Source organism: Bactrocera oleae, chromosome 3 (genome assembly GCF_042242935.1).
Source record: "Bactrocera oleae isolate idBacOlea1 chromosome 3, idBacOlea1, whole genome shotgun sequence".
NCBI classification, from domain to species: domain Eukaryota; kingdom Metazoa; phylum Arthropoda; class Insecta; order Diptera; family Tephritidae; genus Bactrocera; species Bactrocera oleae.
In genome coordinates, this window is record NC_091537.1 from 19,518,725 (window position 1) to 19,542,586 (window position 23,862).

Consider the following 23,862-nt stretch of genomic DNA (forward strand, 5'->3'; position numbering starts at 1 on the left):
CGTAAATAAAATCATAGAAAATTCATTACTTAATCAAAAATTCATGGAAATCCATTGACAATGGCAATGCCTGGCAATTTCAATGTTTTGAACAAAATGTTAGCATAGACACAGGCGCACACGAGTAATGGTAATTAAAACATAATTTTGCAATAAAGAAAGAGGCTGCACACATGAATATGCGTATGTGTGTGTATGTGCAAACAGTAAGCGATAAATGCACAAAAACAAATGCAAACCGAAAAGTTTGTGTGTGCGTGTGCGAGAATGTGCACGTGTGTGTGTGTGTTAACTGATTTTTAATTGATTTTGCTGGCAAGAAAAGTCATGCGTAATTGAATTTATGCATTAGCTGGCAGTTTATTAAGGCGAGTAAATGAACTTAGCGTTAACTGTTTATTTGCTCATTTACAAAGCGACGTTCATCGCATGTAATTTTTGGTGTGCGAACTCAACCGGAAATGCATCGTTTAGGAAATTATTATTAATTGCAAATTAAAATAGAATTGATTTAGGAATTTTTTATTGAAATATAAATGTATATAAAACAACAAATGTATGTATGTATTATTTTTATGTATATGTAAGTAGAAAATCATAATTTATGATTAACAAGAAATACAAAATAGCGACTTTTAAAATAATCTATATAAAAAACTTACAGTATACTTGAAATAAGTGTTTTAAAATATTAATTTGAAAGTAAAATTATTAGAAGAAAGATGTATGTACTTCATATAAGCTGCTTTATTGGCAGCATAAAAAGTGGTAGCAATATATAAGCGAATATAAGTATATGTATGTATATGTGCGTAGTGCGACGAGCTACCATATAAGCTGTGCGACAATAGTGGTTCGATCTAAACAATTTCTTAGGAGGTTATATCCTTGCTTTATACAATAATTCATGCCAAATTTCGTCCACATAACTCGTTAAATAAAAGAGTTTTCAATATAAGGGCATGATTTGGACCGCTCTATTTTTATGAAAAATATATGCGACATTGGTCAGATCTGAACAATTTCTTCGAAGATTGTACCGTTGACTCAAATAATAATTCATGCCAAATTTCATACAGATAACTGTCAAATAAAAGAGTTTTTCATACAAGGGCATGATTTTGATCGTTCGGTTTGTATGACAGCTATATGTTATAAAGGGGCGGTTCCAACAAATAAGCTGCTTTTTGAGGAAAAAACGACGTGTGAAAAATTTCAGATTGATATTTCAAAAACTGAGTTCGCGTACATGCAGACAGATGAATATGGGTAAATCAAGTCAGCTCGTCCTGCTGACCATTTAAATATATACATCGTATATGTTTATCGTATATATATTTAAAAGGGTCATCGAGGTTTCAAAGTTTTTTAGCAAATCAAGGCATAGATGTAAAGAAGCTTTTAGTTGTTGATGTCTTTCGATGGTATTCTATTTGAAATATAAAATAATATTTAGATTTATTTTGCCTCCTCAACATTTTTTCTCCTTTCTTCACCTACTTTCGCATTTTTGAATTTACGCTTCCATTTATCGATTTCTGAACCATAGCCAGCTACCGTCAAATTGTCGCACAGTGTATAAGTAGGCCTCACTCATGCTACAAAGACTTTTAAATATTATTTTATGTAAATAAGCAAATTATGCAACTAATTGTGGTTCAAAACTAATGCATTTATATAAAAAAATTAAATTTTTATGAGAAAAATATATATTTAAACACTACTATAAAAAGAGCAAAACACATTATCCCTAAGAATCATAGCAAAAACAACACAGAAAAGTACTGGATAGACCACACGAGGTAATATGTGTTACCACAAATCAACAAATCTGAGTAGTTTATAACTAAAGCCTTTTACGATTCAGCTCGGCTCTGTTCGCTATATTTAAATCGATTTTCATGCCAATAAAAGGTATAAGCTGAAGAAACAAGTAAGTCATCAATAAGAATTATTTTCTAAAAGTATTACCGCTTTACATGCTATACTTTCTTATTATACCAGTTTATACCAGTAATTTATTCGAATCGCCAATTTGAAGGGTTTGGTGACTTACATATATTTTGTCTCTCGAACTTTACTTCCAATTTTCCAAGTCAAACGGCTGGAAATATTGATTATTAAGTTATGATTTTAAGAAACACAGCATTCGAAATTATTATGTAACGAAAAATCGAGCCAAATGCAACTATACATATTACTTTACTCTCTTTTTCTCTCACTCAGTGATATAACGCCACCCTTTTCCAAGATTATATTGAAAATTTTTGTGCGATAACTAAAAGCCGTAACCGTTTAGCAAACAGTGTTGCCACCTTCAAAAAACTTATACACAAAATATTTTATATAAAAACAAAGCAGCACGCTATGTATGTTAACAAAAATCTTAAATTTTGAAGATACTGAATTATTGTTTCAAATAAGCAACTCATTGTTTTGGAAAGTTCCGTTCCGGTTTTCAAAATTGACCATAACTTCGACGAATTGAAAACAAAGAAAAAAGAATACTTAGAACTTGATAAGAAACCTCAACCAATTCCGCTGAAACTGTTGTCATATTTCGCCATGAAAGTGAAATGACAAACGAAAACGACGGTTTGAATATGATTGTCAGTGATTTTGACGTAACGAAATGGGAACATAATAAATGAATTGCAGAAATTTCTCAAAAAATGTATTGAAGTTACAAACCCAAGTAGAAAAAGTCTGTCCCAAAAGTATAGAGTCCCGGTGATTAATATGACGCTAACAATGACAGAATGCTGCAAATAATCCGAAATGGTTTAGATACTGAGTTTAGATACTTGTTTATAAACTTAGTAGCAAGCTTTTATCGATTTGTAGCGAATTTTCACTAACTGGCTTTCTTAGAAAAAAACGGGAAATTTTTTTATGTAAATTTTCAGCTGTATTCTTTGTTTTCTCTGTCTGTAGCAGCCGCTAAGGTTAGACGTGTTTTTATGAGCTTGGCGATTTTCTTTTGTTCAAATAAATAAACCAAGGAGTTTGTTCATGAATTCTTGGTCAAAAACAATACCGTAACGATGCCCCAGCCGCATATTTACCAAACATGGCTCCGTGTGAGAAAGAGAAACTTAAAGGGCTGTCGCTTTACAAGTATAGAAAGAGCTAAGGGCTATCCTACAAATCGAGTTTAAGAAGTGTTTCGACGATTGGAGAAAGCGCTGGAATAACATAAGTGCATAATATCGAATGGGAACTATTTTGAAGGCGGCAATATTATTGTGGACAAATGTATATATAATTTTTTTTTTTCAAAACACGAATTTTTCAACCTACCACGTCTATCAGTGTAACTTATCATTTCTTTCCAAATAATTTGCCTATTATCCGGCCATATAAATTACCAAATACGATCTCTTTTATAATAAAATATATGTATACATACATGTGCAAAAATATATATATTTGTTTTACATGTAATTGAATTTCGTAATTAAAACAGTGAGAGAAACAACAATTTCTAATCGGTTGTATACTGTTATTTGCACTGGTGATATTTAAATAGGAATAATATATATAGAACTTACCTTCATATACTGCACCCAATATAGTTATATAATATGATATAAACACGCGCTTATATGCACTGAAGAAGCTTAAAAAAGGAAATAAAACATAGATTTAGCATGAAAAAATTAAACAAAAATAAAATATTAAATATAAAAATTATTAAAAGTAAAAACAAAATAAATATTGAAGAAATAAAATAAAAAATTTATTTATATTAAAAAAAAAAAAAAAATTAAAAAAATAAATAATTAAATAAAAAACAAAAACATATATATAAAAACTAAAAAAATTAACAAATATTAAAAAAAAATCAATATTACAAAAATACAAAAATTATGCATAACTGCGAAAAAATATTTAAAAGGCATAAAAGGAATTATCTAAAATTGCAAAATTATGTGTATAGGGATAAAAACGCAACAATTTTCAAATAATCTGTCTTTTAGAAATTTTTAAATATTTAATTTTTATCCTACAACATTTTTTATTTATTCAAAGAAATAACATATTTGTGTAAATAAGTAGTAAATGGCGCTACAAAAAGCATTTGGTCGCAATTACTGTTAAATTCGCTAAAAACTTATAAAATAACGCTTAAAATCTCGAAATGAAATATTTTCGAATATTTGTAAATATATGAAATCATAATTTTATCACTACAGTCAACTACTTATGTATGTGTGTGTCTATTCTCATTGTAAATTGTATGAAAAATATGACACAGAAGTTATTTACAAAAAAAAAATCGCATGCGAGATTTGCATGTGCCTGCCATAAAGAAAACAGCGGAAATGCGCACCGCAGCCACATACACAAAAATTTAAGTAACAGCACGGATATTATATATAAATATAGATATACATATATATGTATAATATACATACATACACGTATACCTTATCGTTAAGGTATGAAATTTATGATGGACCAAATCAATGCAAATAGTTTTTATTGTACTTCTTATTCCTTAAGTAGCTCTTAGACTTTCTTTTAAATATTAGTCTTAGTGCAGCCGAGAGGCAAAGCGAAACCAAAAATAAATATATAGTATACATAGCATTGCATAGGCAATTGCATACATACACAAGACTAAAGTTATTCAATTGAAATTTAAGTAAAACGAAATACGAAATGATATACAAACAAAATGAATGCAAAGAAATTATGAAAGAGTAATGAATAATAAATGAAATGAATAAAACTAAGTTGGAAAATGTGTATTTTATTTACTACGAAATCAAAATATACTGAGTAAGTAAATACAAACAAAATTTGAGGTCATTACTTAAGAGAAATAAGGCAAATAAAGCTGTAGGAGAAGAACAAACGTTAACTTTGGCTGCACCGAAAGTTAAACACCGTTCACAGTGCATTTATTATAGCAAAAAATGGTATAAAACATCTTCATCATTAAAATCAGGGATTAGTCAGTTTATATGGCAGCTATAAGACATAGTAGTCCGAGCTGAACCACTTTTTCGGAGGTTATATCGTTGTCGCGGATAATAATATGTAGGTATATGCAAAATTTCGCGACGATATCTCGGCAAATGCAAATGTTTTCTATATGAGGACTGGATTTTGATCGACATGCTGTATGGCAGCTATATGCCATAGTGGTCCGATCTAAAAGCTTTTTTCGGATATCTACAACAAAAATGCTGTCTGGATGTTTTCAACTGATTTGTATGTATTTAAGTGCTTTAAAAACTAAAAAAAATATTCAGAAATTTCCAGGACGTCAGGCTATTTTAAATTCTATTAAAAACTAGGAGTTTTTTGGACTCACTTGAAGTCATAAATAAATAGGTAAAAGTGTGCGCTGCGATAGTGTTGGAAGCAGCGCGGTACAATTACATGTTAACTCGTCACTATTTCATAGATTTTGATACTACAATGTCATCTCTGCGTCATGTCTGTTTGTGAACTCGTCGGACGGTTTCTGTGGCGGCAAATATAAGATATCGAAGCAACAATTTAATATTACGCATTTTGCAAAAAAAATTATACTTCGTATATTTTGGCTTAAAACTTGGAAAACAGCATAAAGTTTGGACACCTCATAAAGTAACGCACATGAGCGGATTTTCATAGATTCTTCAAAAATAAGCCTTAAAACAGCAATTTCCATACTTCCGGTCCTGTCGGTCATACTGTAAACCTTAAGGAAACCTACATAAACATAGAATTGAATTAAACTATAAAGACCAAGGTTAGCGAGTGTGCGGTGATTTCACAATATTGGACACAATACTCGAACAAAAATGAGAGTTTATCAAATTCGTTTTATTTTTGTGTATATTGGATAGTACAGACCAAGCAAATCACTGCACCGAAAGTGTTGGCCTGCAAGGTTGAACCACATATTCGACAGCTTATAGCTGATCCACAGTTCATCACAACCATGACGGTTAGTCAAAGAGAAGGGTGAATTGCTTTAAAATAGGACATACAAAAATTTTTAGGTAATAACAGAGACACTAACTACAAAAAAATCGTCAAAAGAATGTTAAAAGCATTTCAAGCTTTAGTTTACCAAATGAGTCAAAAAGTACATTTTCTTTATTCCCACCTCGACTACTATTCAGAAAATTAACGGATATAAGCAAAGACCAATGTGCACGATTTCCCAAAGATATTAAGGAATTGGAAAAAAGATAACAGGAAAGATGGAAAGTCTCAATGGTGGCAGACTACAGTTGAACGCTTCAGAGAGACCTTCCAAATGCTTCCTACAAGCGAAAATGCATCAAAAGGAGCTTCACTGGGAAAAATTAACGTGTTTAGTACTATCTAATGAATGTGTTTTTGATTTAAAAAAAGTAAGTTTTGTTACGCAAATTTTTAATTAAAATTTTTTTTAGTCTTTTATATTATATTTTAAGATTATATCTTGTTTAACATTGTCAGAAAACGTGACTTTCTATGACAAAATGAAAGTCATTTTCGAACTCAGCACGCACAAAACCATAGCACTTGTTTATTGTTACATTGGCTTGAACAATAATCCATGCCAAATTTCATAAGGATACCTTGTCAAATAAAAAAGTTTTCCACACAAGGGCATGTACTCGGTAACGGCTGACATACGGAGCACTGTTTTGGTGGCCAGCAATAAAGAAACACTATAATATCAGAAAAGTAACTGGAGTGCAGAGAGCAGCTTGTAAAGCGGTTAATGGTACCATTAGGTCATGTCCGACTGATGCGCTCAATATACTCCTGCAAGCTCTACTATAAGAATACAGGAATTAGGAGGTTGTAATAGGAAAGATTATGGACATAGCGCTATCCTGACCCAGCTAAACATAAGTAAATCAGACTATATTCTCACAAGGTTAGATTTCAACAACAACTTCTGTCTAAGAAGACCCTGTAGACGTGAATGAAGAAGATGTTTAGTAGAAGAGGATGATGCAGCTTTTGTCTATACTGACGGGTCCAGTAGGTACACTCCGATGATCTCAAAATCTCTCTCTCTCTTTCCTGTCTAGGCTCCAAAACTCAGCCAGCATTTTCCAAATGGAAATACTAAGTATATAGAGGGCATGTGGTGCTCTATTGAATAACTACGGAAGGATATAGAAAGAAATATCGAGGGTAGCCAGACAGCACTGCTGGCCTTGTCGACGCTACTTATTAATTCCAGCGTACTTAACAATTGCAGCAAGGCTTTAAGCTTACTGGCAGGTCAACTTCACTTGTCCTTAATTTGTGTTCCCGTCCACAGAAACATTATCCGTAACGAAAAAGCCGACGAGTGGGCCATAGTAGGAGCCTCTTAAGATGAACCAGAAGCGGAGTTAATACCATATCCGCGGGGAACGATCAAAAGAGAGCTTTATACTCACTTTGCACAATTAGCTCAGGTGGATATCTCTGCATGATAACGAAGCTATGATAAGACTAGAACTAAAGACTTATTACATTAGTCCATGAAGAGTATTTTCAGACTTACAGCTACTATAATGGGGTACTGACCGTTTGGAGAACACGCGCTAAAATACTAAAGGATTAGTTCGCGTATACACAGACCTACCTGAATTGAACTTAGCTCGTCACGCTGATCATTTATATATATATTTTACAGAGTCTCTGAAATTTCCATCTGGGTATTACAAACTTCATGGCAGGCTTACATATAGGTATACAATAGTTACATTCTCTAACCAACAGTTACGAAAGAGGTAACCAGTTCAAATAGTAGAAAATTTTGATTTGGCGATGAACCTGAAAATCTAATAACACATTTTAAATATACTCGTATAACAGTTTTCCAGAAGATGGAGCATAGGGGAGCCGATTTATCGACAGAATCTCCAAACTGCGTAAACATACAAAACTAGCGCATATAATAAAAAACACATAGTAAATATTTTACAATACTTCATCAACAATGAGGTTGATTCGTTACTGACTTAGTCTCAGCGCCTTATGGCTCTACTATCGCAAAAGAGATTCAATATAGTGTAGAACAGCTACTATCAAAATTTCAGCCGAATCGTAATATTTTTTATTTTCAACGCGTTTGAAATATGGCGAGACTGCGGATTTTAGAAAGCAGGAAAAAAGTAATATCGGAAATCGCTCAGTGAAATCTAGAAGCGCCTCCTTCGATGGCAACCACCACCAGTCTTTTTAGCGAGGGTCAAAGTGATCGCTGGCCAGTCTTTGTTGAGCCAAGGCGATCCGAAGCCGACAACACCAAAGGAAAAAGTGACAAAAGGCCACGCTATCGTATTTCTAGACCGGTGAATGTAATGAAATGAATGAAAGCTATCGACCCGATTTTCAACACTTCTTTAACAAATTTCGCCTTTTCATAGTATTTATCAGACGGATAAAAGAAATTCGAACATCGCTGATTGATTGATCATATGTATTGACTTAAAAGGAGACAATGTTAAGAAATAAATTATTATTTAGTTTATGACTAAGGTATAAAGAACGAACTTTTATTCTCTGTAGGGATATTACATAAATAAAATGTGTGTTAAGGACTGTTTTTTAGAGACATCAAATCGTGACAAAACAACGGCGTTTTTAAATAGCACACAGCGTAATATTGAGATCTTGACCTCCATTGTCGCCGGCTTGACCTGTTAAGTTCTCTTTTCGAAACAGTCTTAAGGCCCTAAAACATAGATTTATAATATTCGGGGAGTAATGTCGAAGAAGCTATCTTAAATTTATCTACTCACCACCACACAAGAACTTCACCGAACTTTTATACTGTCCTCGTATAAAAACTTTTAAAATCTATAATACGGTAACGCATCACGCTGTCTTTTGTGCCTGCAATTTTTATTCGATTTTATATTTTCGGTTTTGAAAACTTTCAGTGAAAAATGTCAACCAAATTTTTAAATACATAGAAATTACATCCAAATTCTTCGATAGAAAATAAAAACAAAATTCATATACACACATACTAAAGCACAACGAGCAGAAATAAACTGATTACCGATTTCGTGTTTATGAAGTTCTGAGGCAGGAGGGCGCACCAGGAAACGAAGCGCAACCGAATGACGAAGGGCATATTGAAAAGTGTTCGACGAACGCTGAGTATTTGCTTCAATTTCATTTTAGCTTGTTGCTACGAAATACTACCGTTATTTGTAATAACAACAACTCAATATGCAGAATATGTGGAAGCGAAGGCAGCAACAACAACGACACCAATAGCAACAGCAACAACGCATAGCGTTCGGCGCAGCAATAGTGTAAACAAAAAGAGCAATAACAACAGCAACAACAACAACAAAAGCAGAAGCTTGAGCTGCAGCAATAGCCAGGAAAACAATAGCCACAACAAGAAGATAAACAATCCTAACAAAGCCACGAGCAGCGCTGAAAACCCTACAATAGCAAACAATGAAGCCTACCACCAGGCGCCCAAACGTGCGCTGAGCGAGCCGAAAACGCACAAACCATCGATGCAGGTAAGTCGATCGCATAGAAGAACTGTTTGGCTTTTTCTGAAATTTTAATTAACAAATGCACACAACGGGAGTAGTGTTGTAATAACAACAAAAATACCATGAAGTGCATGTGTGTGTATTGGTGTGTTGGAATATAAAACCATCGACAAACAAATGCACGAATAAAATTAATGTATTAAGGTTAGGTTTACTATTTTACCTGATATGGCAGCAATGAAGTACGTGAGCAGAGGTTAGCTTCACTACGTCTTTATTATTGTAGTTCTCAGTTATTGGGGCATTTACTGTAAATTTCTTAACTTCACGGTTCTAGTACCGTAAATCTAAAGTTATAAAACTTGTTTCCATCTTTATTTAATTCAAAATAAACGCCATGCCAGTTGAAGGTAGCTGAAATGAGACCTCTTTGATTCACTTTTCTATTACTTCTTCGAGCATTTCGGGAGATTCGATGGTTTGACACGAGTTCTGGTAGTACAGTTCATCAATACTGTATGAATTGGGCTGCGAATTGCTCCCACATTCACTCTTCTAATCTGGTTTTAGCGACTTTTCCTGAACCAAACACATCAAGAGAATGGCGTTTAGAAAAGAATAGCCGAGATTAAAACTTAACAGTAGCAGTAGGTCTACTGCTCTGCGGCGCAAGCTCCTTTAGAGTAGTGACTATCCTCGCCGGCAGCGATATCAGCTTTGAGTTCAAAACTAGTGAAGAGATGTTTAGACTCCTTAACTCTAGCGCCGAGTTATTATATGATTGGACTGGTTCGGGTGCCTGGCCATACCGGTATAGCAGAAAACTGCAAGGCTGATGAGCTTGCTGGGACTGGTACTTCAGTCTCAATAACTGCGGAATCGAAATAAGAAATAAAACGAAAATAGAAAGGAAAAAATATAGATTTGTGATAGGTTCAGAGTGTTTTGCCGATAGTTGATATCCAACTACGATTTTTCGTCTGGACTCAAAAAGGAATGTACATAATAGTCTGAGTGTGATCGCTTCGCCATTGTGAGGGGTCAGCCATCTAACCTAACATTACTTAACCTATAATCTATTTAATAATATAATCGAAAATTTTAGTCTGCCTGTTTTTCACCTAACCTATTTTATAAAATGGATTACCAACAACCACTTTGAATTTCAAATAACTCTACAGAACGAATTTGAAGGTAGTCTAATATAGATATGGGTGAGTAGTCCCTGTCACCTCTATAATGACAAATGACTATACCTACAACTTGTGGGGATTTAAAGGAACACTCTCTCTTTTAATCTGAATACTTGAGCGTCTTGATGGTAGATGAGCTACGTCTCTACGAACGCTTAATGTCTCGTGATCAACTAAATCCGAAACCACGAAACGATTTTTGGAAGATTTCTATAGCATGCCTAGCAAATTCATTCGGTTTGTAAATATTCGTTGGAATTTGGTAAGGAACTACTAACATCCATAGCTTATCCACTGGCTGGTTGAAGCACTAAGTAATTAGAGGACACTAGATAGTAATGTCTGCAAATACTCAACTATGATAAAGTTGAAATAGATCCAATACCAATGAGCCATAATAGAGCATTGAGAACCGACCCAACTACCAGTTGAGGCAATCGAGTGAAAAGCATTAGCTGGAATAAAGTTATTCAATTTCACACCCTAGTGTTGCAATCTGGCATTTCACAACTTTTTCTTAAAGTTTGACATTTTTGATGTTATACATACTCAACACGTTTTGACATACCTGCGCTATTTGCGTTGTTTACAGTAACTTAAACTATTCATCTCGACCAAAAAATTTAATTAAATCGTGAACATTTCCGCGCGAGTATTTTTTACAAATTTCGACGCGGATAAATTCAGCAACATCAATGAACTTAATTCAATTTTTGGCGATGAAATGTATGGTAAATGGAATCGAGGTCGTTGGTAACTCCAAGATGAATTTCGGGAAGGTCATCTATAATCAGTTGTTGTTCCGGAAATTATTTATGCTGTGCGCAAAGTGATATTCCAAGATCGTCATGTGATCTATCGTGAGAGTGAGACAACTAATAAAATACGATAGCTTCAAACCATGTCTATGACATCGTGGCAAGTGATGAATTGTCGAATGACTTCTTTTTATTTCCGTATGTAAAAGTGTTTCGACAAGACAGCTGCTGTTTCTCACAGGGTTTCTTGTGAATTAAATAGCAGCTGAGATTTCTTTGAGTAATTTATATGTGGAATTTAAGCAATTTTTGAGTTGAAGTTTTTTTTGGGTGAATTTTTCTTAAAATGTTACCAATCATATAAGCCTTTGATGCTCGGCTGCTTATTCTTTACCTTGATAAAAATTAGCAAATCTTTATTTTACTTGGCTGCTTGAAAAAGCTCCTTACCACTCACTGCCTTTAGTGAAATAAACAAAAAACAAGAAAACACCGAAGTCAACGGTTGCACCGAAACTTGCGGAGGATAATAATCCATGCCGAATTTTGTGCAGATATCTCGTCAATTGAAAAAGTTTTTCATATAAGCATTTGATTCCGACCGTTCAATTAGTATGGCAGCTATATGCAAAATTTCAGATCAATATCTCAAAAAGATTAACCAGAATTACCAGAAAATGTTATCAGTTGAAAAGTCGTCAGGTGACTGCATTCACCAAAGTGTTTTTGGCGTCATGGTTGTAAAATTAATGACCGGGATCTTTCTAAATAGATAGTATCGACGCAAGAAGAACCTACTCGTTTCTCTCATTGAAAGCATATAATATGCAAATATAGTGGCAACCACAAACTACAAATTGCAGGTAAACTGTATCCTCTTTTGGACACTCTACTTTTACTTCAAGCAACTGTGCGCGATTTGCTTAATATCTACCATAATCGTAAGTAGATACTTAAAGGTGCAGTAATTGTTATTGCCAACAATACGATTAAGCATTTACTTTCACTGTTCGTTTTTTCAAAATTGTTGTTGCCATTGTCGCCGTTACGCACATTAAACACTCTCCGATTGCCGTTTTGCTGTCGAGGAGTAAAAACAATTTAATGATAAACATCAAATCTCCACAAAATGGGCTTATATTTTACGTGCAATGCTAAACAGATTGCGAAGTCGTTTGCAAAGCTCGGATACACGAACACATGGGCACTACTTGAAACGAACAGTTCTAATTTGTATCGCTCAAAAGTGTGAATTACAGCGAAGAAATGTCTGTGAAAAAAACAACAAAAAATTAGCGAAATTTTCTCACACAAATATTTTGACGACAAACTACCGAACTCATTATACGAAGTACTCGCGAACATTTTTTCGAGTACTTAAAGTTCATGGCACCCCTAAAAGTATGTAATATAGCCGAAAAACGGTTTCTCGAGCACTTTTAAAATAATGTTGAAGTTGTTTTGCTAATGCTGCATAGTTGTTGTTGCACACACTTTCTATGCGTATATTTTCATAAATTTCCTTTAGATTTCCACGCCACTTGCCAGCAACAATGTAGTAGCACAAAGAGCCTCCAACAAAATTCTCAAAAACCGCGAAATGCTTAATAGTAAAAATAAAATAGTAAATTTGTATAAATGTAATGCGAGCGAAGAAGAGTGAGTAAAAGAGATGGAGAGCGATAATATGTACGGTACTGCATCTCATTTACCACAAAATCGCAAAACCTATAAGACGCTTAAGCTAATGCGTTTATGATTTTGTACGAGATAAGCGCTTACGGTGAAAAAGCTCGCGGCTGCCGTAAGGTAATGTAAAGCTAATCTCTCCTACTCACCTTGTGCTGTTCTTATAATTCTGAGCATGGTAATAAGGAAGAAATTAACTTATAGGTAAAGAATTATTCACGCTGTCCATACATTAGACGTGAGATCAGCAGTGATTACCGCTCCAATCCTTAGGTTAGGTTTAGAGGTCGATCCTAACAGGGATTTCGCTTGGAACGCCGGTCCATTTGTACACCTACAACACGTATATTATAGATCATAAGACCCTCACAAATCGACAAAGCGCTTTGAGGCTATTACAAATCTGTTAAAGCCACTAATGTCAGCATCGACTAAGGTAATACTACAGAAATGTTTCAACCTCAGTCTTGCACAGACTTGACAAAGTGCCTAGAGTTTTAGACGTTACCCTCGTCCATACAACTTTGACAACCTGCGTTCAATAATATGCTTAGCTTTACCAAATGAATGAGTAGTAAGAACCCCTACGATCCTGTGTTCTACTCTAGACCAAAAAGATCTCGCCGTCGCACAGAAGCGTGTCGTCTACCATCGCCTGCTAAACGCACGCGAGTTCTATTAGTCTAGTGCTAGAAACAGGAAGCCAATTTATTATCGCCCTCAGCTCGTGCTTTTCTACATATGTACTTGTTATAAGCCAGTTGGGCAGTTGCGACGTCATATTCATAAACGATAAATAAAAATTCTGGTTTTTTTGGAACGTTTCTAGCTTTAACACACTTCATACTTAAAACTTTAATCGAAATGTGTTGAGTCGATCTATAAGAACTGTTGCGATCCTCTACTATTTTTTTGATGCCAACATAACAATTTTCAAGCACTGTTTTAACTTTCTCGATGTTATCTTCATTAACAGAGGTGGATGGTCGACTCGCCTGAGGCAAGTTTTCGATAACCTTCACTGAAATGACTGCTGATTTCTCATCAACTCTACCGAAGGTTTATAAATAAAAATTTTAAACCAACGAATAATCAATCAAAGCTCTCCTTTGTGTGTTTTGGTTTTATGCTTCAGTTTTTGTTAAATGGGGAAAAGCTTGAAGCATGGTCTTATCGTAAGTTTCAAAGATTCCCACTGAACCTCGTATTGTGTTTAGAGAGTTACGGATTGTATATCAGATTATAGTACTACATTGCATATGAAAACATATTGGGTCTATACCATACTTATATATGTGAGATTTGCCCAGAGTTAGCGTAACTGATTATTATACTATGGTTCCAATCTTTCGAACATGCATTGGAATGCTACTGACCTTGTGCATCTTTTTCAGTGCATATAATCTATGTGATGCGTATACAATATTTTTTTTCACTCAAATACTTGTATACCAAACTTTTTGTCTGAAAAAGTGTGTTGTTGTGGGGAGCTTTTCTTCATTACTTTAATATGAAAAATCACAGCCCAAAGTCATCGTTTTTTGGTGTAATTTTATGGTGAACATGCTTTAGCTGAGCGAACGTACCAAGAGGTTTGCACAATTCAACAGTGTTGATTTTTGCTTTAAAGGCGAAGAACGCCCTAAGCGGCCAAAAGAGGTCGAAGATTAGGAACGGTGAAAGTTGTTGCCAAACTTAAGTAGAGCTCACAAAATCTTTGGGACTCACTCACGCACTGACTACAAAAAGTTTAAAAGCAGGCGGGTGCGTTCAAAAGCAATAAAACTGGTTACCATACGAATTGAAGCCAAGAGACGTTGAAAGACGTTTTTGTGTGCCAAAAATGCTGCTAGAACACTATAAACAAAAATCGGTTTTGCATCGGATTGGGGTGAAAAATGGATTAATACCGATAACCCTGCACGCCAAGAATTATATATGAAAACTGGCCAGTCTGAAATATCAACTGTAAAGCCAAATATCTATTACGTCAAGTTAATGCTCTATATTTTGTGGGATCAAAATGGCGTGCTCTATTATGAGCTTCTACAACCGGGTGCAACAATCAGTGCACAACGCTGCCGGCTACAACACATGAGATTGCCGAATAACGACCGGAATTTGCGACCAGACACGAACCAACAATTTTTCAGCATGACAACTCTCGGCCTCATGTTGCAAGACCGGTTAAACACAATTTGGAAAACAGTGGCTGGTAAGTTTACCTTACCCACCCTATTGTCCAGACCTTGCCCCTTCGGACCATCATTTGTCTCGATCAATGCAGGACACCCTAACTAGAATATGGTGCACATCAGAACGGAGTATCAAAAATTGGCTTGATTCCATTTCGGCCGCCAAGCACGCGTTCTTTTGGAATGGAATTCAATAATTGCAAGAAATATGAGAAGATGTTATAGCTTCAGCTGAGAAATACTATTGTAAATTTTTTCTTATTTAAACAATCAAATTTTGAAAAAAAATACCGCACGAATATAGTTAAGTTATAAATACAGCTATTTTAAAAAGAGCCTCGATTTTCAATCAATCATCGAATATCACACCAAATCCAGCTTAACAATTCTCAGCTAATGTCTTAAAGTCTACTATTGACTAAACCCGACAGTTTTGCTGGGGAACTTTTTTAAGTTTGCAAAAATGGATTGCACCTTCAACAAGATCTAATAAAAGTTTTTTCAAAAGTATTATATATTATTTGTTTTAGGGACCAAAAACAAACAAGATCTACCAAAATAAATGCTGAACGAAGTACAAAATTTAAGTTGTTAATTTAACTGCTCAAAAGATATCTTCACAGAAACCTGAAGCTGAATAAAACTTTTAGACCAAAAATTATATATAAATTTCGTGTAAAAGCTTTACCAACTCAAGGATGTCATTTTCTAAGCTTTGCGAGACCAATCAGGATAATCTTCGTCCTACCAATTGAATTTATATTGAATATATAGCTTTTCTTCTCAAAATATTATTATTCTAAAAATAATATCCGTGGTTCTAGAAAGTATTTATTTTTTTCCATATGGCTATGAAAATCCTTGACCACGTAGTTTAATCTTGATGTAAAAAAAATCAAAAATTTTCATTGTCTTCCCATTATAATTGTTTGACAAATGGATCACTTATTTGACGTTTTGGTCGGATTAAAAGCACTGGCAACTCACATTAATTTAGCGAATGACTTACTAGTTTCATAATACACTTTGAGTAATATACAAACATTACCATTCAAAATTTCATATTTTCCAAAAATAATCCTTGAAAAGCCAAAATAACTCAACTTCGACTTTGTCCGAACTTCAGCTTACTTTGCTTACAATTTTTCTCGCCTTTAAGTTACGTCTACCAAATAATATATATATTTATGTAAGTACGTTTATTTCATAAATTTAATAACAACTTAAGGAAACAGCTTGTACTTGCTTAGTTCCGTCGAGTCAAATTTTCTCTTCCGCTCTTCTTCTCTTGAGATTCTCCCTATTGGCACTGTGATTTCGTCGGCTCATTTTATGCAGCTTCCTTAAAATATAAACGCTTTTGTTGTGTTTTAAGTCTCTTGCAGCTAAAACGCCAGTGGCCTAGTAACGTGTTTAAATCCTATTGTTTCTGGTTCACTGGAATTTGCCTTGTGGCAGCGCAGTAGAGCAACATGCTAGTAGTCTTTGCTACATGCCATGCTGTATTATTCATAAAATATGGCAGGCACTAGAACATAACTCACACAAACTGCTAAATACTGCTGGGAAACTAAACAAATGTGTACACCATTATGCCCATACATATTTAATGCCTAAAACATCGAGTCAATAGGACTAAAATTCTCATTTACAGATTGTTCCAACAATTTGCCCTAACCTCTCAAATACTTTGGTGCTATTCGTGAAGAAACTATGAAAAATGTGAGAGATGTAAGCTGGGAAGACATATTGTTTACTGAAGTCTCTGCAGAGAAGTGCTTGCTTAGTTTTCTGGTTACGCGGGTTCGTCTTAAGTTTTAGCTGTACCTAAACCTTTATGTCACAGGGTTTTAAAAATATGTGTGGGTTCAGAGCCAGGTTGAGGTTAGATCTTATTTACTATTGACTATCCCGTGGTCGTTGCCTCGACTATGTATTGATTAGATCATAGCAAAAAACATAAACTTCGGTTGCATCGAAGCTATAATACCTTCTACAAATACAAAATATTCCCTATAGGAACTTTGTTTTGATCGGTTAGTTTGTATGGCTGCTATATGCTATAGTGATCCGATCTGAAAAATTGCTGGATGGAGAATGTATCATTGCCTTAGACAATCATCCATGCCAAATTTCGTGAAGATATTTCGTCAAAAGAGAAAGTTATCCGTACAAGCACTCGATCCCGATCACTCAATTTGTATGGCAGCTTTACGCTGTAGCGATCTATTATCGGCGGTTCCGACAAATGAGTTGCTTCTAGTGAAGAAAAGTGTGCTAAATTTCAGATCAATATCTAAAAAATTTAGGGACACAGACGAACATTGCTAAATCGACTTAGCTCAGTATTCTGGTGATATTATAGGGTCTCCGTTGTTTCCTTCTGGGTGTTACAAACTGGGTCCAAAATATATTAAGGTTTATTAAAAAAATTTTAGATAAAGAGCAGCCGACCTTTATTAAAATCTATCTCGCTGAAGTCATAACCGTACATATTTTTTGGGGCTATGGTCTCGTACTATAAAAAGTTTTTACTGAGATCATGGCTAACAGATCATCATTTAAATTCTGCAATAACAGTAGATAGCTTTCCGGGAATCCAATAGCATTTAGGCATGCATTGAACAATTTTTTAATAAATTCCATATCGGTGTCAGATCTGTTTCTTGCAATACTTCACTCAATTAAGCAAATATTTCCTAATAATTTTAATTCGAAGATAGAAGATGAAAAATATTCAAGAGGCTCGTTTAAAAGCAGTTCGAAACCGACGACGATATGCATGCCTTTCTCTCTAACCAAACAACTCAGCACAACGTTGAACTATAGCGTTGTGTTCAATGTGGTATCATTTTTGGATCGTTCCCTCGTTGCTCGATTACCTCTTTTTATAATTGACACTTGCGAACTTAGTTATAATGAGGGATGCATCACAGAGATATCATAAAATCTCATTATTTGTTATGGATCGACTAAAGAAGTTTTGGTTCGCGTATAGGTCGTCAAATACGTGCTTGACAACTTAGCTGAGGCCTCTACATTCATCCAATGTTCATTGCTGACGACAAAACGTGTATTTATGAATATGATACTGAAGCTGTCCAACAAACTAGCTAATGGCGTTTTAAAAATAAGCCGAAACCGAAAAACCAAAATTTGTTGAAAGTGCTGAAATTCATCTCAATCGAGGCTTATTACGAGTGTATGGCAAATTGGACTAAGTGCTGAAATGCTGGTATTAGCTCAACTCAGATAATAAAGATTTGTGTTACAATAAGTGAAGATGTACTTTTGATCTGATGATATGAAAATATTAGGCACAGGTGGTTTTGTGGAACACTGAAGGTGGAGACTAAAGTGGAAGATCAGTTTTTTTTTATTTTTTTTTTAGTTCTTTATGAAATTCGGTTAGAGAGGTGAGATCTTTAGCGAGTATTAAGGTATAGAATTTTTCTTTTACGACAGTTGAAGGGCGCTTACTATCCTCTGCTCGATCCATACTTATGTTTAAGATCTTGGCATCCCCCTCCCTCAGTGAATGGCGTACGTGGAGTCATACCACCATCCATAACATACATAGAGGTCGATAAATCCTCACGTAACTTCCTTCTAGAAATTATAGCGGGTTAAACATCTACTTATCCAGAATCGACCCCCCATTAACAACCAACTAAGCGGTGACTAGTTAACCGCTACAACAACATCAGTCCTGTTAGGATCATTCGTGTTACACGAATATCAGTTCGATTACCAAACCTAACCTAACCTATTGTGTTCGGCGTTAAAAGACGTGGATGCTTAAACAAACTACAACAACTATAATTTAATCCTCAATAGAATACTATTTATCCAGATCCATACAGTAATGAGCAAAAATTTTAAATAAAATATCCCTTACGGCAACAGCAACTAGCTCATCAAAGAAAATAGAAACCTTAAACTTCCCGGAACGAAAATTTTTCACTTCGATGCCCTACCGGGAATAGCAAAGTATAGATTGCATGCATGATTTGTGCTTACACAAGTACTTAAGACTATCACTATAGACTGGAACAAAAGTTTGTAAACAAAGAGGGAACACACACACACAAGCTCATAGCTCTATTTAATTTAAATAACGGTAAACAAAGAAAAACGTACACTTGTAACGCTGCTCACACGTAAACAAGTAAAATAAATCAATTTGATTGCCACTTTATAGTCTCAGTGACTTACAACACACAGACACCACACACACACAGACGCACACACGGGCTTAGCCACACGCGCATACGCAGTGAGGCAGGCTTTTTCAAAAATCTACAATGAGTACTTGAGTCCCCCGGCGCTGTGAGCAGCAAGCTGAGCATCCCATTAGCTATTAAGTTTGCTTAGAAATTTCATTGAGGCGTGACGCTGAATGTGTGTGACTGTGTGTCTGTGTGCGCTTGTGTGTGTTTGTGCATTTGTTCAGCACCTCAACGCATATCGCTTTGATCATTGCGGCCTCCCTGGGGTCGTGTACAACGTGCCTCCGAAACAAACTCATTTACGAGCCTCCAATAGGCATTACATCTATGTATATGTAAATGTATACGTATGTGTATGTGCGTACCTAAGTAGTTGTAAGTTGTTGACCGTAGGCTATTGTGTTAGATACATAGTTAGCTGTTACCATATAGGTTTGCATAATTTTAACGCAGTTTAGGGCGCCTAGAGCAGATGCGTGTGTGTATCCTGAAGCTGCCACCGCTTTGCCGCTCCTTTGGGTGCACTGCAAATTTGACACGTCGCGCGTTGGAGCGCTGAGTTACATATCGCAACGTGACGACGCCACAATTGGGGCACAAGGCAATGCATTTGTGGCATACAGTGTTGTATTTTACTACGAGAAATGAGGTTAGAATTGATAATTGTAGAAGACCGCAGATTCAAATAAGTGAGAAACCAAATTTCCTTTAATAATAAAGTTCTAATCTAGATCTGAACACATTCCCAATTCTAAACAAGCGTCGAAATCATCAATTATGTTACAAAATACGGAAACAATGTCAGAAAGAAGGGTCGTGAAAGTGGTAGGGTAATAAGTTGGTTTTGACAGCATGTAAGGACAAACATATTCGTCGTATTAGAACTGGAGTAAAGCCTGGACTAGTAACAAAAAACTTTGGGACCAAATCAGCTAATGGAAATATTCTCGCCTATTAACTACTAATCTGCTAATATTTACAATGAAAAGTGCATCTGATGCTGAACAATACCAGAACCGCAGTCAACATTGGAAAGGAGCGCTCCAAGCTGTTTGGTACCAATTGAAACTTCAGTCAGAACTCCTTATCATGTGATTTTTTCACTCCTTATCAGGTTTTTTTTTTACTGGAGAAAATAGTAATGTCGATAATTAAAACTATCGCGGAACCAGCAGCACCCACACCAACAATGTCCGCCTTGAAATCCAGCGCAGAATCATTATTATCAATAGGTGCTACTTTGAACTAAGTAGGCAATTGAAAAGTAAAGTCCTCTCTCAGCGAAACAAAACCAAACTCAATTAATCGCTCATTATTCCTGTCTTGGTATGTGATGTGTGGACGATGTCGCCATTTGATGAGTCGATGTTTTCGAGTGAAAGGTTTTGCTGAAGATTTATGGTTCTTTGAACATAGGTTTTGGCGAATATTGCAAACCATAGAACGATGAGTTGTAGGAGTTATACAACGATATTTACATTGTTCAGCGGATAAAAATACAGCGGCTATGCTGGCTTGGTCATGTCGGTCGTGAATGGAACCCACTTCAGCCTTGAAGGTTATCGATGCAGTACCCGCTAGTGGAAGCAAAGGATGGGAAAGACCTCCACTCCGTTGGAAAGAATCGGTGGAGAGCAATCTGGTTTCGCTAAGTATTTCGAATTGGCGCCAAACTGCCATAAGAAAAAACAAATTTCGCGAAGTTATTGATTCAGCTATAATCGCGTAAGCGGTGTCTACAGCAATGTAGCGGTAGTAAGGTCGATCTGAACGAAAGATAGTTGTGCTCGGCATACGAGGGATAGATGAGGTCAAGAGTGATCTCATTCATTTTAAGAGCCAAGCAAACTTGCCAAAATCCATTCAAATTCATTGTGTTATCCCTCAAATCTACGGATACAAACCGAAGCGAAAGGGAGATCATGTCCACTTATACAATAGCTACCATCAAGTAAAAACCAGAAGTAATACAGGCCAAATATCATTTTACTCTTAATCTGTTTCCTGTGTCTTCTTCCTTGTGTGATGCGCTTATTAATTACAAATGTCTTTCGATTGTGTCTCCTTGCTCTTTCTACGGAATATACCTAAATATATTTCTGCCAATATCGGATAGCTATTGATAATGTTAATGAGACTTCTCGTTTCCGATGAAAAATGTTCCTTTTTGAAGAATCCCTAAACATGCCTGTGGAAGTTAAAATTTACGTGAGCTGAAAATAGTTAAAGGGAAAATAAAATGGCGTATCCCACTAGCTTCCTGAAGAACCGAACTTCGAACTGTTCGATACGAAGTGCTTGCTAAATTTTGTATACTCGGAAGTGTTATTGATGAAAACACAAAGCGGGTAGGGATACTCAAAGTATTCTATTTAGCTACAGTTTAGATAGCTTCACACCTATTTTTCTTATTAAAAACAATATAGATAAGGACCTGGCATTTGCTGGAATATGGAAACAGATTTTATGCACTACTTTCTTGTCTCTGAACCATCGTGCATTTTTCAACACAACTTTAGGGCATAGTTACATGAATGCCTCCTACTAAATATACAAGTACACCGCGCAGCTAATTTTGTAGAGAAAGCAAAAACCCCGCAGTGGGTATTGCAACGGGCGAACAACGGATGCCACTGATAGATGTTCGGTGCATGCACGAAGCGTTAATCATTTACATGCGACAGTCGGATTGGGGCATTGGGTGCGTGTATCGCGCGAGCAAGCGAGCAGGTATGCTGGCAACATTAAAATTACTGCTGCTGGCTGGCTGCCTGGCTGACTAACTTTTATGAGTTGTCTGACGCAATTCAAATTAGAAATTGTCATAATAAATTTATGTGAAATTAGAAAAAATGAAATAAAAATGGTAATTTATGGTAGAAGAAAAGTACTCAGGCATGAAGATGCTACGCACATTTGATTATAATGGGCGTTTTTTAAAAGAAATGGTCAATATTTGGAATTATTCATTATTTAAGAAACCCAAGTACAGTAGTATTATACAAAGTGCTGCTTATCTAAACTTATCACATTTTTCCATCTTTCTGGCAATTTGTGGATTCTATATCAAATGAATTGTGCCGACTCGGCGACCGAAGAATGAATCCAGCCAATTTCCGATACCTGTTCTGATGTGAACCGTATTCCAGAGAGGGATCTCTGTATCGGCCGGAACAAATCGTAGTCAGTAGGAGCAAGGTCTGGCCTATGACGCAAAAATTCACAGCCGCTGTTTTTTAAATAATTTTTAACCGGTCTTGCAACATAAGGCCGAGGGTTCGTAATGTATTCATGTTTCAACACCAGTCATAATCCGATGCAAAAACGACTTTATTTTGTAGCGTTAAAGCAATATTTCTAACATGAAAAATCATCTTTCAACGTCTTTTGGCTTAAATTCCGGCAACCGGCTGCTTTTAAACATTTTGAAATGGCGTATTTAGCGACTCCCAAAGATTTTGTCAGCTCTTCTTGTGTTTGGCACTAATCTTCATCTAGTACTGCTTTCAGTTCCTCATCTTTTTTGGCCGTCCGAAACGTTCTTAATTTTTCAAGTCTAAATCAATACTTTTGAATCGTGCAAACTACCTTTGGCCCGTTCGCTCAGCTATATCATGTTCATCATAAACTTCCACTAAAGACGATGATTTTCAGCTGAGGTTTTCTCCATAATAAAGCAATTAGTAATAACTCACAGCAACAACACACTTTTTCAGGAACAAAGTTCAATATAAGAGTGAAAGCCAACGACACTTCAAAACAGTGATACGCACTAAAAAAGACACACAAGACTAGTAACTTTCCAGTAGTAGTATGGAGTATTGGAACAATGGAAAAATAATCAAGCTACGCCACCTCTTGACAAAAGGCCTGTATATAGTTATAGGCCCTATATTTATATCTCGCCTAATATATGTATACGTCATTACTCCACCCCAATTATCTGCTGGTCAATCGTATTTCTTCGTATTTGTTATCCTAACTTTATCTTCCTTTGATTCGATTAACACCCCAAACCGCTAAAGTAATTAAACTTTTAGTTATTGGATTCTTGCCCCCAAATGTATTCAATATTTTCAAATTATTTATCTATGAACAGTGATTACCACTATCTCAACACTTTCGGCCAAAATAGAAGGCATGATAACAATAGTAAATACAACAATGCTAATTCTCTACAGATTCATAAACATAGAAATATCAATACGAATATATACCGTTAACGTTGCCTTTGGTGTATCAACAGTATATATGTAGTGGTGCCAAATGAGAATTCGTTTAGGTGTGAAGTGGGTTGGTGAGTGTGATGATGTGTGTGTGTGCGTGTGCGTGTGTGTGTGAAGTCC

General features: G+C 35.6%; 1 protein-coding gene across 5 annotated transcripts in view; it reads left to right on the top strand.

Annotated features, from left to right (window-relative positions):
- Positions 1-8,869: 8,869 nt before the first annotated feature.
- Positions 8,870-23,862, top strand: part of capu (formin protein cappuccino) — an 86,277-nt gene continuing 71,284 nt past the window's right edge. For 4 of the 5 annotated variants that reach the window (XM_036366808.2, XM_036366809.2, XM_036366810.2 and 1 more), the window contains exon 1: positions 8,870-9,476. In XM_036366808.2, the coding sequence (XP_036222701.2) occupies positions 9,060-9,476 (417 nt within the window). In that variant the 5' untranslated portion in view covers positions 8,870-9,059. The remainder of the gene's footprint in view (positions 9,477-23,862) is intronic. The other variant, XM_014231960.3, reaches the window with a different exon arrangement.